Source organism: Lissotriton vulgaris, chromosome 1_2 (assembly GCF_964263255.1).
Source record: "Lissotriton vulgaris chromosome 1_2, aLisVul1.2, whole genome shotgun sequence".
In the NCBI taxonomy this organism is placed as follows: Eukaryota; Metazoa; Chordata; class Amphibia; order Caudata; family Salamandridae; genus Lissotriton; species Lissotriton vulgaris.
The window spans coordinates 142205707-142220460 of NC_141686.1; the positions used below are offsets into that span (position 1 = coordinate 142205707).

Here is a 14754-nt window from a genome sequence, read left to right on the forward strand (position 1 = left end):
GCTCCGGCTTCGAAACCGAAAGTGAAAGCCGTACTGAAGGCTCTAGAGGCGTCAAAACCTAAGAAAACCAAAATGGCCGACATGGACAGTCCAGCCAAGATGGCCGACCCGAAGGCATCTGGGTCGGTGCCGAAAACGAAGTCGTCCGACGCAGCTGCGTCGGCGCCGAAGATGGTCGCGGTCGACGACCCGAAGAAGGCTTCAAAGAAGCGTCACGGCGATCCCAAAGCTCAGGCTTCCCCGGCCCCGGCCGCCGGAGCTAAGGAGGGTACCGCGTCGGCTCCGAAGACACTGCCTCTCGCCGACACAACTCCCAAATCAGGGAAGTCAAGCGATGCGGTCGCTCCCTCTCCAGCACTCTCGAAGAAGGTCCAGGAGTCCCTGCACCGGATTCGAAAAGCCGCGGAGCTTCCAGACCCTGAAGCTGGAGTGTCGAAGCCCGCGCAGAAGCCGTCCAAGGCGCACACGCCTATCCGCTTCACCCTTCCGCCGAAGTCGACGCCGAAGGCCTTCGCTCCGAAGCAGGTGGCTGGGGTGCCCTCGAAGGAGGTGTCGACGCCCAAAGCGTCTCCGGTGGTGGCTAAACCTCGGCTCCAACCACTCGCGGAGGAAGAACGTCGTGAAGTCATCATCGACGCCAATACTGGGAAACTGTCCCTCCTCAAGAGAAAAATCACCACGGAGCCGGTGCTGGAACACTTTCGCATTCCTCTAAAAAATAAAAGGGACTCTGCGGGTGCTTCAGCGCCTCCGGCGCCGGCATCCCCAACTGGCCTGCCGCGTTCCCCAACTCACTCTACTGCGGGGGATGACGACGAGGAAGAGGTCGAGTACAACTATCCGGCGTACTCGGATCCGGAGGAGGAACATGCACCTTGGTCTGCCGGGGGCGACCCAGAGGACCCGCAGTCGGGTCAAGAACCACATCTCTTTGCGCCGAAGACTTCGCCAACGGAGGACTCTGCTGCCTTCAACGCGCTCATCGAGAGAGCTGCAGCTAACCACGATGTCGAGCTGCACTCCGATCCTGTGGATGTAGACTTTTTGTTTGACTTTTCGGCCACAGAGAAAGTGTCAATCAAAACTTTGCCAATGCTCAAGGGAGTGCTCAAGCACGCGCAGGAGGTCTTCAAGGAGCCCACTCGGGCACGTGTTATCAATCCACGCATTGATAAAAAATATAAGGCAGCGCCCTCGGATCCAACATATATCAAGGGACACTTGCCACTAGACTCTTTGGTCGTTTCCAAAGCTCGCAAGAGGGCGAACTCACAGACAACTGGTGACGCTCCTCCCCCAGACAAAGAGTCGAAAATATTTGAGGCCTCAGGGAAGCGGATTGTCGCGCAGGCAGCTAACATTTGGCGCATCTCAAACACTCAGGCCCTACTCGCACGCTACGATAGGGCTCATTATGACACCCTTGAGGCACTGCTCCAGCCGTTGCCTGACCAGTACAAGGAAGGGGCGGAAATGTTGATTCAAGAGGGAAAGCTCATCACAAACGCTTCCATCAAGTGTGCGCTAGATGTGGCTGATACAGCCTCCAGGGCAATCAACACTAGTGTGTTGCTCAGAAGGCATGCATGGCTTAGGATTTCAGGGTTTAAACCTGATATACAAACAACCATCCTGAACCAAACGGTTAATCCTGACCATTTGTTCGGCCCTGAGGTGGATGCGACGCTTGAGAAAATGAAAAAAGATATAGACACGGCTAAGTCTATGGGGGCCCTTCAATCTCAGCAGTTTCGGGGTGGCTCCTTTCGCCGCTCCAATACCAGAGGCACCTCAAGGGGTCAGGCATTGCAATCCACTCAGTACTACAAAGGCAATACCCAAACATCATACACCAACAAGGGTAGAGGTGGCTACAGAGGCAACAACATCAAAGGCAGGGGACGTGGAAACAACAGCTCCAGGTCCACCGCCGCCAACAAGCAGTGACGCCTTGTCACTGCCCCCCGACCACACAACACCGGTCGGGGGGAGAATCCAGCAGTTCCTGCCCGCGTGGAGATCCATCACCACGGACAGGTGGGTCAAGTCTCTTATCCAGTACGGTTACTGTCTGGAACTTACCTCCACTCCACCAAACATACCTCCAAGAAGCCGTCCTATGTCCGGCGAGCACTTGCTCTTGTTGCAGCAGGAAGTTCAGGTCATGCTGCAAAAAGGTGCAATAGAGCTCGTTCCACTACAGGAAAGGGGTACAGGAGTTTACTCTCTGTACTTTCTAATCCCCAAAAAGGACGGTTCCCTGCGGCCCATCCTGGACCTCAGGCCCCTCAACTGGTACATTCTCTCGGAGCATTTCCATATGCTCACGCTGCAGCAGGTGCTCCCTCTGCTTCAACAGGGAGACTTCCTGGCTACGTTGGATCTAAAAGATGCATACTTTCACATCCCCCTGCATCCTTCCCACAGGAAGTATCTCAGATTCACGATCCAAGACCAGCACTACCAGTTCAGGGTTCTGCAGTTCGGAGTCACCACAGCGCCAAGGGTCTTTACAAAGTGCCTGGCAACTGTGGCAGCGCATCTGAGACGCCAGAACGTCCACGTCTACCCTTACCTGGACGACTGGCTCATTCAAGCAAAAACAGAACAACTGTGCGCCGACCACGTGTCCCGCACCATTCATCTCCTGCACGATCTGGGATTCTCTCTGAACTACCCGAAATCCCATCTTCAGCCCGCCCGGGTACGACAGTATCTGGGCGCGACAATAAATACTCTGGCAGCCACTGCGCAGCCAAATTCAGTGAGAATCGCCAGTATCCAGACGCTGATCCAACGATTCAGACCTCAACACTCGCTTCCAGCGAAGGTGTTCATGCAGTTGATAGGCATGATGGCCTCCTGCATCTCCATTGTCCCGCACGCGAGGCTACATATGCGTCCGCTTCAGGAGTGCCTGGCACGTCAGTGGACTCAGGCTCATGGGCAACTGACAGACCTAGTGTTGGTGAGCGGTCGGGCATACAACTCTCTGCATTGGTGGAATCCACAAAACCTTTGCAAGGGCCGACCATTCCAGGAGCCTGTGCCGCAGATTATCCTGACAAAGGACGCTTCTCTCCAGGGTTGGGGAGCGCATGTCCTCCACTACACGGTGCAGGGACTATGGACACTACAGCAAAGGAAGATGCACATCAATGTGTTGGAACTGATGGCAATCTTCATGGCCTTGAAGGCGTTCAAAGTACATCTGTGCAACAAGGTCGTGTTGATCCGGACGGACAACATGACAGCCATGTACTACATCCAGAAGCAGGGAGGCACACACTCTCCGCAGCTGTCTCATCTGGCTCAGAGCATGTGGAAGTGGGCCATTCAGAGGAACATCTTCCTCATGGCGGAGCATCTCCCGGGCAAGGACAACCAGATGGCGGACCTGCTCAGCAGGCACAGCCATCAAATGCACGAGTGGGAGATACATCCATCAGTACTCCAACCGTACTTCCAAAGGTGGGGTCATCCAGAGATAGACCTGTTCGCCACAAAGGAGAACGCAAAATGCCAAAGCTTCGCCGCCAGATTCCCACACCCGCAATCACAGGGCAATGCGATGTGGATGAACTGGTCAGGCAGATTTGCGTACGCTTTTCCCCCAGCACCTCTGATACCGCTGGTGGCACGCAAGCTCAGGCAGCTGTCATCCTGGTTGCTCCGACGTGGGCTCGCCAACCAACGTTTCTAGAACTGTCCGTGGTACTGCATCAAAGGCTCCATCTCACTCCCAGCCTTCTGACGCAGAGCCATGGCGACATTCAGCACCCAGATCCGCAACAGCTCAACCTGGCGATCTGGCTCCTGAAGTCCTAGAGTTTGGCTACCTCAATCTTCCCCCCGATTGTATGAACATCATTCGGGAGGCAAGAAAGCCCACTACTAGAGCTTGTTATGCGGCTAAATGGAAGAGGTTTGTCATTTACTGTGTTAACCACAATATTGACCCGCTAGATGCTTCCATTCAAAACATCATTTGTTACCAGTTCCACCTGTATCAATGCAATTTGGCGTACTCTTCCATACGCATTCACCTGTCTGCTATGGCAGCATACCTTCAGAATAGGCAACACCTGTCACTTTTTAGGGTTCCTGCTATCATGGCTTTTCTGGAAGGACTCAAAAGAGTCATTCCGCCAAGGACCCCACCAGCTCCAGAGTGGAACCTCAATGTGGTTCTTACTAGACTGATGGGTCCTCCCTTCGAGCCACTGCACTCTTGTGAGCTACAGTTTCTGACTTGGAAGGTTGCTTTCTTAGTAGCAATTACATCGCTACGGAGGGTTAGTGAGCTGCAGGCGCTCACCATCCAAGAACCTTTCTTCCAAGTACATGCTAACAGGGTTGTGCTCCACACTAACCCTAAATTCTTACCCAAGGTTGTCTCTCAATTCCATTTAAACCAGACAATTGAGTTGCCGGTGTTTTTCCAAAACCCAGAGACGCTGGCGGAGCGGATGCTCCACACCCTTGATGTTAAGAGAGCCTTGATGTACTATGTCGACAGGACAAAAGATTTTCGCAAAACCAAGCAGCTTTTTGTTGCTTTTGCCACACACCACAAGGGAAACGCTATCTCCAAAGGTGGGATCGCTAGGTGGATCGTGAAATGCATTCAGATCTGTTACGCTAAAGCTAAGCGCACTCTCACTGTCCCACCGAGGGCCCATTCCACCAGGAAGTTGGGGGCCTCTATGGCTTTCCTAGGTAACATTCCCTTAGAAGATATCTGTAGAGCAGCCACATGGTCTACCACACATACTTTCACTAAACACTACTGTGTGGACGTACATTCCAAACAGCAGGCAGCTGTTGGTCAGGCTGTTCTCAAAACACTTTTTCAGACTGCTGCAGCTGGCACGGGCGGCCGCCGTTAATGGAGGGACTGCTATGTATTCTATGCACAGATATGAATTCAGCAGCCCACATGCCTCGAACTGCAAATGCTACTTACCAGTATGCATCTGTTCTTGGCATGTAGGGCTGCTGACATTCATATCGCCCACCCTCCTCCCCGGCGCCTGTAACAGCTGCAGTCTTCATATATATATATATATGCTCATAGCATGGTCATCACTCACATACTTCACTCCATCTCTGCCAATGGCTAAAAACAATCTGGGGATGGAGGCGATGCCCATGCGCACTGTAGTCCAGGGGAGGAGCCACCTATCTCGTGATACTTCGAAGACTCTTCCAGGACAACAATGTGCAATCATCCGGACCCAACACTAGGCGGCGATCTATGCACAGATATGAATGTCAGCAGCCCTACATGCCAAGAACAGATGCATACTGGTAAGTAGCATTTGCAGCTTCCTGCGGAAGCTCCCACCTTTGGGCGCCATCTTCAGATTCTTTTTTCCGCCGTTGGTTATGGATTGTTCCCGAGGGGCTCCAGAGTTTTGGAGGAAGAAGACGCAGAAAAGTTGATTTTTGCACAGAAAAGACTGAAAAGATGATGAACACCACCATCGAGCCGGGACAACGAAGGAGAAGGAGAACTTTGAGAACTTAGTCGTCCAACGGAGAATGCGCACACAGGGGGCCCCCTGAGCGCAAGAAATGGACAAGACAACTTTTAAATTCTGCCGTAACTGCCACCACAAATACGCGCAGAAGGACCAGCACCCGGTTTGTAACCTCGGCCTACCGGTCGACCACGAGAGCAAGGACTGCAACGCCTGCTCCGCCTTAACACTGAAGACTCTGGGTTAGAGAGCGACAAAGAAGAGCCAATTATAACATGCAAGGCAAGGGACAACCACCGTCCCTTCGAGACCTGGGGCTCTCAAGCGATGAGGAGGACAACTTCGCCAGAGAAGACGACGACTACACGGTCGTAGATCCCTGATCCCTGAGACCCCGATAGACCCTTGAAAGTTTGAGTCAGACTCTCAAAAAACAGAGTCCAAGTCCTCAAAGGGAGCACTGGCCGCCCTATGGCCAGCTCTGTGGCTCTCCGTCGCCATGCTTGGCTGCGGGAAGGTGTTTTTCTTGAATATTCGGGAGCGTCTTGTTGATCTACCCTTTGATGGGGTTCTTGTATTTAACACCCACGCGAACTCTGCCATTTAATGTCTCCTTGCGGGGCTCTGTCCTCCTCCCCCTCCGTAAGCTTGGGTTGTTGATCCTCCAGGGATTGATGGGAGGAGTAATACCACCTTTTTCCTGGAATCTGGTGTTTTGATTAATCCATCGGTTTGTTCTGTATGGTTTGCCGTGCCTTCGGGGTCCCTGGGTTGGCTCCTCTCTATTGGTGGCTGCTGGTACAGCCCCCCTGGCAATTATGTATTTTTGGCTGATTGATAGGCCATCTGTGGTTCTAACTGCAGGTCCTTATGTTCTTGTCCTCTGATGCAGGATTTTTTCCCGAAGAGTGGTTCCAATGTTTTCTTTGGGACGTGTCTTACCCTAAGTGGGGTACTTGTAGCTATTGTATAGCTCTGTCCTACACAGGGAGGGTGTGGACTCCCCCTTGCGGGTTCCTCGCCTTTCCTGGCGTCGCTGTATACTGCTGGTGCGGTTTCTTTGATATTTGTCTGGGTGTAGCTTGTGCTGCCCCAGGTTCTGTTATTTCAGGATCCTCTGCATCGCTGGACCAGTTTTGGCATGCCGTCTGCGGCTTTGTGCTATGGTGTTTCCGCCCTTTTTTGTAAGGCGTTTCGGCCTGGTTCTCTGTCTGGTGTTCCAGGGGGATAGGTGTATGTATGTAATGTATAGGCATTTATATAGCGCACTACTTACCCGGAGGGTCCCAAGGCGCTTCGACCGCTGCGAAACCCTTCCTGGCTTCCCTGAGAGATGGTCCCTTAATGGGTATCTCCAGGGTGAGACCAGGCATCCCCGGCGGTCTGGTGGGGCCGTTAGTAAAAGTGGCTCTGATATACTGCACCAAAGTAAGTGTTTGAGGCATGTGGGTGCTGAATTCATATCTGTGCATAGATCGCCGCCTAGTGTTGGATCCGAATGATTGCACATTGTTGTCCTGGAAGAGTATTCGAAGTATCCCGAGATAGGTGGCTCCTCCCCCGGACTACAGTGCACATGGGCATCCTTTCCATCCTCCGATTGTTTATTTCGGCCATTGGGTTCGAATGTACTTTTCTTTGCACAAGTTCGGAAACTTTCTATAGGCCAAAAGGCCTTCGGGGCGCCGGTATTGTTTCGATTGGTGCCGAAATCTTGTTCCAGTTATTCTTAAGCAGGACTTCGAAGAGAGCCGCGTGGCCTTTCGACAACGGTGACGATCGTCAATGGAACGGAGCCCGTTCAAACAATGCCCCATTTGTAACTCTAAATACCCGCACAACGATGTACACCCGGTGTGCAACAAGCGCTCATCACCGGTGCACAATGAAGACAGCTGTCTAGCTTGTGCTTGATTCAGATCGAAGAAGACGCTTAGACTCCGACGTGCAGCGAGGCAAACTATGTCGAAGCCAGCGCCCGACCCGGTGAATATCTTCGACGCAGAAGACGAGGAGGTCGTCGAGAACTGAGGATCCGGAACAGATGTCGGATCCTGGTTCGGAGCATGACTCCACCTATTATGAGGACGACTATGAGAACGTCGAGGATGAAAACGTCGTCTAGGTAAGGGACGACGTAACCCCCATCGGAGCAGTCGATGACGACTCAAGCGATGAACCAGGCACAGCAGGGCCCGAAACAGACACTAAAAGACTTCCAAGGGCTCAGGTCGAGGCATCGCCAGAAGGCCTTGGCCAAGATCTTCATGAACATTCTATAGCCCCGCATCAAGGCCCGGCTAAGAATCCATCACATGAGCCATCGGTCCAGTTGCTAAAAACTAAACCGAAAGCCCTCTAGTCAAAATCGAAACCGAAACTGCTGACATTGTTCTTAGAGTCGAAGAGCTCCAGCACATCGGAGTCTACAAACAAAAGGGGTGTCGACGACCCTGCGGGGTCGAAGGTGTAGAGTGTTGAGCCAAAGATCGGTGCGCTAAAGTCCACCATCAAATCCAAGCACGTCGAGGGGATATTCGACCCCCAAATTGAAGACAAATAAAATCAATCGGTCAACAAATATGTGTCTTGACAAGGAGATCTTCAAACACCGCCCAGCCTTACTATAGCATAAGTTTTAGCAAATCTCGTGCCCATCGATACTTGAGTCAAACCCAGTCTTTCGATCTCATCCTTGCCCCTTCCGATCAGACACATGAGTCCCCTCCTGATAAGCCACCTCTTCCGCAGGACAGTCAGAGTACGAGGAAAATATAATAGAACACAATGCAGGACAAAGTAGTAGAACGAGAGTGCCGTGAACATCAACAGTCAACGTCAAGACTCCCTTCCCCATTGTGAACTCCCAGCGTTGTTTAGTCCGCCATCTCAGCGGCTCCGATACATAGGGAAGTGAGGCAGTGTCATTCCATTAACAATTCTCATCCGTAGTTTCTGGGGTGGGAACATCAATTAGTCCTTCCATAGTCGGCAACGATCGTATGTTTAACAATCCATTGGTGGCATTGAACTTGTGTCCATCTTTCAAAACACTGGTCAAAAGCTCCGATACCTCACACAATGGGGGGTCTACTTCATTCATCAGAGTGGCCATATTGGGTGTCTCCGTTGTCGCTGTTTCTTGAAATGGAGTAGGGTCCGGTCCGACTCGTAACATCTCAACCAAGCGCTCCATCGTCATCTGAATGCGGTCTTCAATGTACACTTGAAGTGACCCAATGGCCGCCAACACAGTTCGCAGCGACGGTTCACTCAGTCTGTTTAACCACTCTTGGATCGGTAACGATCATGATCGCTTCCACCAGCGGCACGATCTCTGAGGGGAACGAGCAAATAGGAACCTCCAACCTCCGCCCTATCTCTCTTTTGCCCCTCCTGACCAAACTGGCTGAGAAACTTGTCAACACTCAGATCTCTAGCTTTATCGAAGCGACAGGGGGCCTGGACCAATCCCAATCTGGGTTCAGGCCCAACTACAGCACCGAATCTGCACTCCTCTCCGTGACCGATAACATCAAGATGTCACAGGATAGAGGAGGCTCGATGATTCTGGTGCTGTTAGACCGGTCAGCTGCTTTCGATACTGTTTCTCATAAGATCTTGCTGAACCGGTTACAAGGAGTGGGCATCAGAGGTCAGGCACTTGCATGGTTGGAGAGTTTTCTCTCCGGTCGCTCACAATCTGTCAGTCTGGGTTCCTACCACTCCATCTCCAGGGCGCTCACTAAGGGGGTGCCACAGGGCTCATGTCTAAGCCCCACATTATTCAATGTATATGTGGCCCCCCTTGCTGAGATTGTGAGGAAGTACGGATTCACTCCAGTGTCGTACGCCGACGACACTCAACTCCTCTACCCTTTCCATGCCCCTGACCCTAATGTTAGGGAAAACTTTGCGGAAGGCATGAGGGCCATCTCCAACTGGATGGCTGCCAACTACCTCCAGTGCAATGTCGGGAAGACCGAAGTGATGTGTTTTGGGAAAGCCAGCATGCTTTGGTCCCCTGATTGGTGGCCCCAAGATTTGGGACCTGTACCCTCCCCTAAACCTACCATCAAAAATCTGGGTGTGAAACTAGACCAAAACTTAACTCTTAAAGAACATGCAAATGTAATTGCAGGTGCTTGTTTTCACACCATTGGATTACTCAGGCGAGTCTTCCCCCTGTTACCTGACACCTACAGAAAGACCCTGTTTCAAGCCCTTGTAATAAGTCGACTTGACTATTGCAACGGGCTTTTGATACAAGCCAATGAGGATGCCATCAATCGTTTGCAGGTGGTCCAGAACACGGCGGCAAGATTGATTCTGAATGCCCCCCCAGAACATCTTCTGGACCCCTGTTGAAAAAACTTCACTGGCTCCCAATACGCCAACGGGTTAAATTCAAAATTTGCTGCACTGTACATAAGTGTTTATTTGGAAATGGCCCCAAATATCTAGCCAAACTACTCCAGCCCTACAAACCAGAACGAGAATTACGGTCAAGTAACCTACTCCTGCTCAAACCACCTTTCATTAAAAAAGCCAGACAAGGCGGCCGAGCCCTCTCATCAGTAGGGCCGGCCCTGTGGAACAACTTGCCGCTTAGCTTAAGACAGATCTCCAAACACCTCACCTTTAGAAAAATGCTAAAAACGAATCTGTTCATGGAGACATAACTTTAGGACTGCTGCCTATACAGTATCTTTGCGGCCTGTTGCTGTCAAAGCGCGGAGATAACCCTTTCGGGCTCGATTCCTGCGCTATAGAAGTATATAAATAAATAAATAAATAAATAACGGTCGACTGCAGAGGGAGACTTATATATTGTTTCAATGATATCCTGGGGCTGCCACTGCAGTCGGAGAACCAAACACAGCGAATGCCAGCAGGCCCGTTACTGGGTCACCGGGCAGGGCCTCCGTCCACAACTGTTAGCGTTGGGCTGTCACCCCTCCTCCGACCCTCACCAAGGCAGCCAACCGTCATCCGCATGCATTCGAAAAAGCGAAACAGAAATTTCCTTTTTCCACTCCCGTAGACCGGACCCGATCACACCACCACAGCCGGTGTTGTTCAACTGAAACCCGGATGGGCCATCACTCGAGACCCCGGCTCCCGGGCAGATCTAGGCCGCAAACTTCCACTCGACATATCTTCGTCAGCCGAGCAAGTAGAGATCTCGGGATAGCACCATGGATCTCACAGCAGGTTCATACACATTGCGGCTGGGCGCAAAGACAGGATAAATGACAGGATATTCCGGCGGGAGGCAGAGGTCTGCGGAGCCGGGAGCCTATGCGGCCATCTTGGTTGCTAGCATGGCTCCTCCCCGACTAGCCACTTTTTTGACAGGGGATGGTGGGTTTGTTTACTGCTGTACAGTCTGTGCAGAACAGCGGTATCTACAGCTTTGTATGCTACAAACAAAATATTACTTCTCCAGTATAGGATCTTTCATAGATTCACATGCTTGAATCATTCTCAGTCATCGAAGTGGGAGTCCTACGGTACATATAAAGCAGTAAATAAAACTTTTTACATTGAAGTAAAGGCAAAGACGGCAAGAGGACAGACCAGCGGCGGACTATGAAAGCCGCACTTCACTGCTAAGTTCAATTTGTACCAGTTTATCAGTGAGTTGGTGGATGTGTGCACATGCAACTCCTGCACCTGCCGTTGTTGGGTGTAAACTACGAAGCAGATTAGGAAGTGAATGATTGTGGAGAGGTGCACCATTGGGTTGTATTTTCAAACTATATTAACGGACAAGAAATCCTTTGTGTTGAATTCCTTCATTTCCACGATATCAAAAACAGCTAAGGCGCTCTGTTCAATACGAATTGAACTTCATCAGGACTTGAAAAATATAAAATTGGAAGATAGTCCAATGACGGGGTGTCAGATATGGTAGGTAAGTGCAAGTACACTGTAGAACGTACTGTGAACCCTGTGGTTCATTTGTAGAACAAGTATCATTTAAATTAAGAATGGAAAACGTAGCATGATGGGGCTCCAAATAAGAGCCCGGCATCAGTACCTCGGACGCGTGTATAAAGCGTCTTCACTCCAGACTGGTTAATGATACTGCAACTGGTTTGGAGAGTGGACACTTTATGCATGTCTGAGGTACAACCCAGTGGTGCACCTCGCCACAATCATTCACTTAAGGCAAAAGACATTCACTTTAATAGCTTGTCAGAGACATTAGAAATGTCCCAAAGTCCAACTAATCAGGCAACAGCACCCTCTAGAATCTTCACCACAGGCTCCAGGTTCTCCGATGTTCTAGCACAAATGAGATCTACCTATATATACATAAATACATGCGAAAAACTGGGGGAGCGCCTATGGGGAGGAGGATCGGTTGCATGTGAATCTATGAAAGCTACTACTACTGGAGAACCATTTATAGGTAAGTAACTTATTTTCTTTTTCAGTATTTGATCTTTAATAGATTCACATGCTTGAATCATAAGTTAGCAGTGATCATTTCAGTAGAAGTACACATATTTGTGTGGGTATATATATTGTACCCGGATGGGAGAACAAATGACATAGAACTGCTTGTCCTACAGCTGCATCAAGGCAGTAATGCCAAGTAAAAATATGCCTTCTGGACAAGGTTGCTGCTCTGCAAATCTGGTGAATGGGGACACCAGCAAAACTGCTGAGGTGGAGGCCGCTTTGGTAGATTTGGCCTGGACTTCAGTAGATAACTGTTTTTCTGCTTGTCGATGGCAAAATTGTATTACTGAAGCAAACCATCTTACTACAGTCTGCTTAGAATCAGGAAAACCCTCCAGAGGTCTGCCATGCGAAAATTTAACTAATAAAGCTGATGCTCATGCGCTTTACCAATCTTAAAAGGCGTTACTTTACCCTGGGACTCAAAAGAGTTCTTTGAAGAAAAGAAATTGCACACATCTGAGCCTTACGCTGGCAGTCGTATGTAAACCATGTGAATCTGCAGCACTACATGCCACAAGCAGATGCTTACAGTGCGAGTAACCTGTTCCTTCTGCAATAGCATTATTGGTAATTAATATTTTACGTTCTGGAAATTCTGAAGTGTAGCAATGCTTTCATTGCAGGGCCCAAGTGCAAGTGCATATGTAACCTACATTCGTTCAGAAGATGCACTGCGAGCCATACAATGTGTCAACAACGTAGTGGTGGATGGCAGAACGCTAAAGGTAGGCCTACACTATTTCTTCAAATTGTGGGAATGTTTCTGTCAAAGATGTTGTGTTCTCTATAAAAGTCTTTTAAATATTTGTCATTTTTTGTTCTTTTTGGAAGGGGAAGGGTATTCCTTAGTGTGCCCTAAAGTATTAAAAAAAAAAAGGCATTGCAAATCATTTTCTCATTCTCTAGCAGCTTGGCTAAAACTAGGACTTTCTGGTTAAGGTTTGCAGACTTTAGTTTTTTAATTCACAGAAGAGTAATCATTATTTTCAGTTAGTAGGTGTAGCAGACTTTTTATGCGCCTACTCTTGATGGAGCGTCGATTCTGCTTTGCAAGTGGTTTCTAGTGCTGTGGTCACTTCCTCCAACCTACAAAAATGGGAGTGGTTTACATTTGCCAAGAAACAGTTATACAATTTTTTTTAAGTATCCAGTTTAATTGTACCTTAAAACCTTTGATAAATAAATTTTAGGTGTTGCATGTGTACTTGTAAAGAAGTCTTCCAGGACATGTTGCTACACAAAGTCCAGTGTGAGAGACCACCTTGTTTTTGGAAGAATTGAATGTGTTAAGTGATCTACAAAATGGAGCAGAAAGCAGACTCAACATGAACAAATATATCAACAAAAGTTATTGGGGGTGAAGAATATGAGCCTGTTGGCTTTAACCCCTTGTATGCTCGTGACGGCCGGAAGCCGTCGCGCGAAACGGTGGGCATGTCCGGAGGACGGCTCCCGTCCGAATCCCGCCCACTAATAAACTCCTGCACAGCGTGGAAATTTCGGGCTCACGCCCCAAAAACGCATTTCAGTTGTGATCGACGGTTAACTACGTTGAATACAGGTGTATGCCGTTTAATACTAGGGTATGGTAGTGGGGTCAAGTCTCAAACCTCCCCCTCACCCAGTACCCTCAGGTCACAGTGCGAGCAGCGGCTCGGTGACTGCGTCAGATGGCGGCGTCGGTGAGAAGTGAATGCGGAGCGAAGTGAATGCGGTGCTGGCAGGTCGCGGTGCAAGAAGCAGCGCCGTCCTTGCTGAAGCGCTGTCGTCGGCTGAGTAACTGGAGTTGATGGCGCCGAAATCGGTAGGCCAAGACTGCGGTGCGGGATGAGGGCGGAGCGTCGTGTAACTTTACGAGCGGTGCCCTCGAACCACAGTGCAAGCAGCAGTGTAGATTTTGGCTGGACCGGCGGCGTCGGGGATACTAAGGCGCCATTGTGAAGCGAGGCGGTGTGGAGTGGGGTGCCCACAGGTTGCGGTGCGAGTAGCGGCTCTGTGACAGCCTCAGCAGGCGGCATCGGTGAGATCAGGGTCGCGTTGCCCTCTGGCGGTGCCTTCAGGACCCTGCACGGCACCCCTGCTGCGCCACATAGTGCCGCGGGGCTCCCTGTGGCGTTGCAGTTGGGTGCTGGTGCTTAGACCCTTGCTTTGAGCATGCCCCGGCCTTCCTGGCAAGTGGCCGCTTGTCCAGAGCCCGAGTTGGCGCTGATCCGGCGTGTGAACTCTTCTCCGCCTTTGCTTCTTTCTCTGCAGTCAGAGACTGTCGTGGTTGAGGCAGAGTCTACGGCGGTGCGACGCCGGAGCCTTGCCTCCCTGGCTCTGCCTCCTCCTTCAGAAGGGGAGCTTGTCGCGGTTTTGGTACTGGACGGGGCCGACTCGACGCCGGATGGAGTAGTCTGTGCCATACGAAGCAACACCGGCGCCCACGGACGTCGTTTCGGCGCCTCATCGACTCCAGGTGGCTAGCTCTTTTCTGGAGGCCTATGGAGAGAGTTTAAAGTCGCCCTTACGCTAGGCGACTCTGGATGTATTCTTGTCTGTGCCATCCTTAGAATTTGTGGAGCTTCCTCAAGAGCCTCCAGACCTGGCAGGCTCTCCCCCTCCTCAGGAGCCCCATCAGGATCCTCTATCTTCAATGGGGCTCCTTTCAGTGGGGCATTGGTCGCACTCTGTGTCTTGGGAGTATAAGCTTGCAGCCCTCCCCTACTGATGAGCTACTGTCCTCTCCAAGGAGGGCTAACGAAGCTAGTGTGGCTTTTCTGCGAGTGGTCTTTTTTGGCACTTGGATTTTGAACAT

General features: G+C 50.7%; 1 protein-coding gene across 7 annotated transcripts in view; it reads left to right on the forward strand.

Annotated features, from left to right (window-relative positions):
• Positions 1–14754, forward strand: part of CNOT4 (CCR4-NOT transcription complex subunit 4) — a 623322-nt gene that overhangs the window by 142294 nt on the left and 466274 nt on the right. For all 7 annotated transcript variants that reach the window (XM_086952989.1, XM_086952985.1, XM_086952984.1 and 4 more), the window contains exon 5: positions 12581–12682. In XM_086952989.1, the coding sequence (XP_086809115.1) occupies positions 12581–12682 (102 nt within the window). The remainder of the gene's footprint in view (positions 1–12580; positions 12683–14754) is intronic.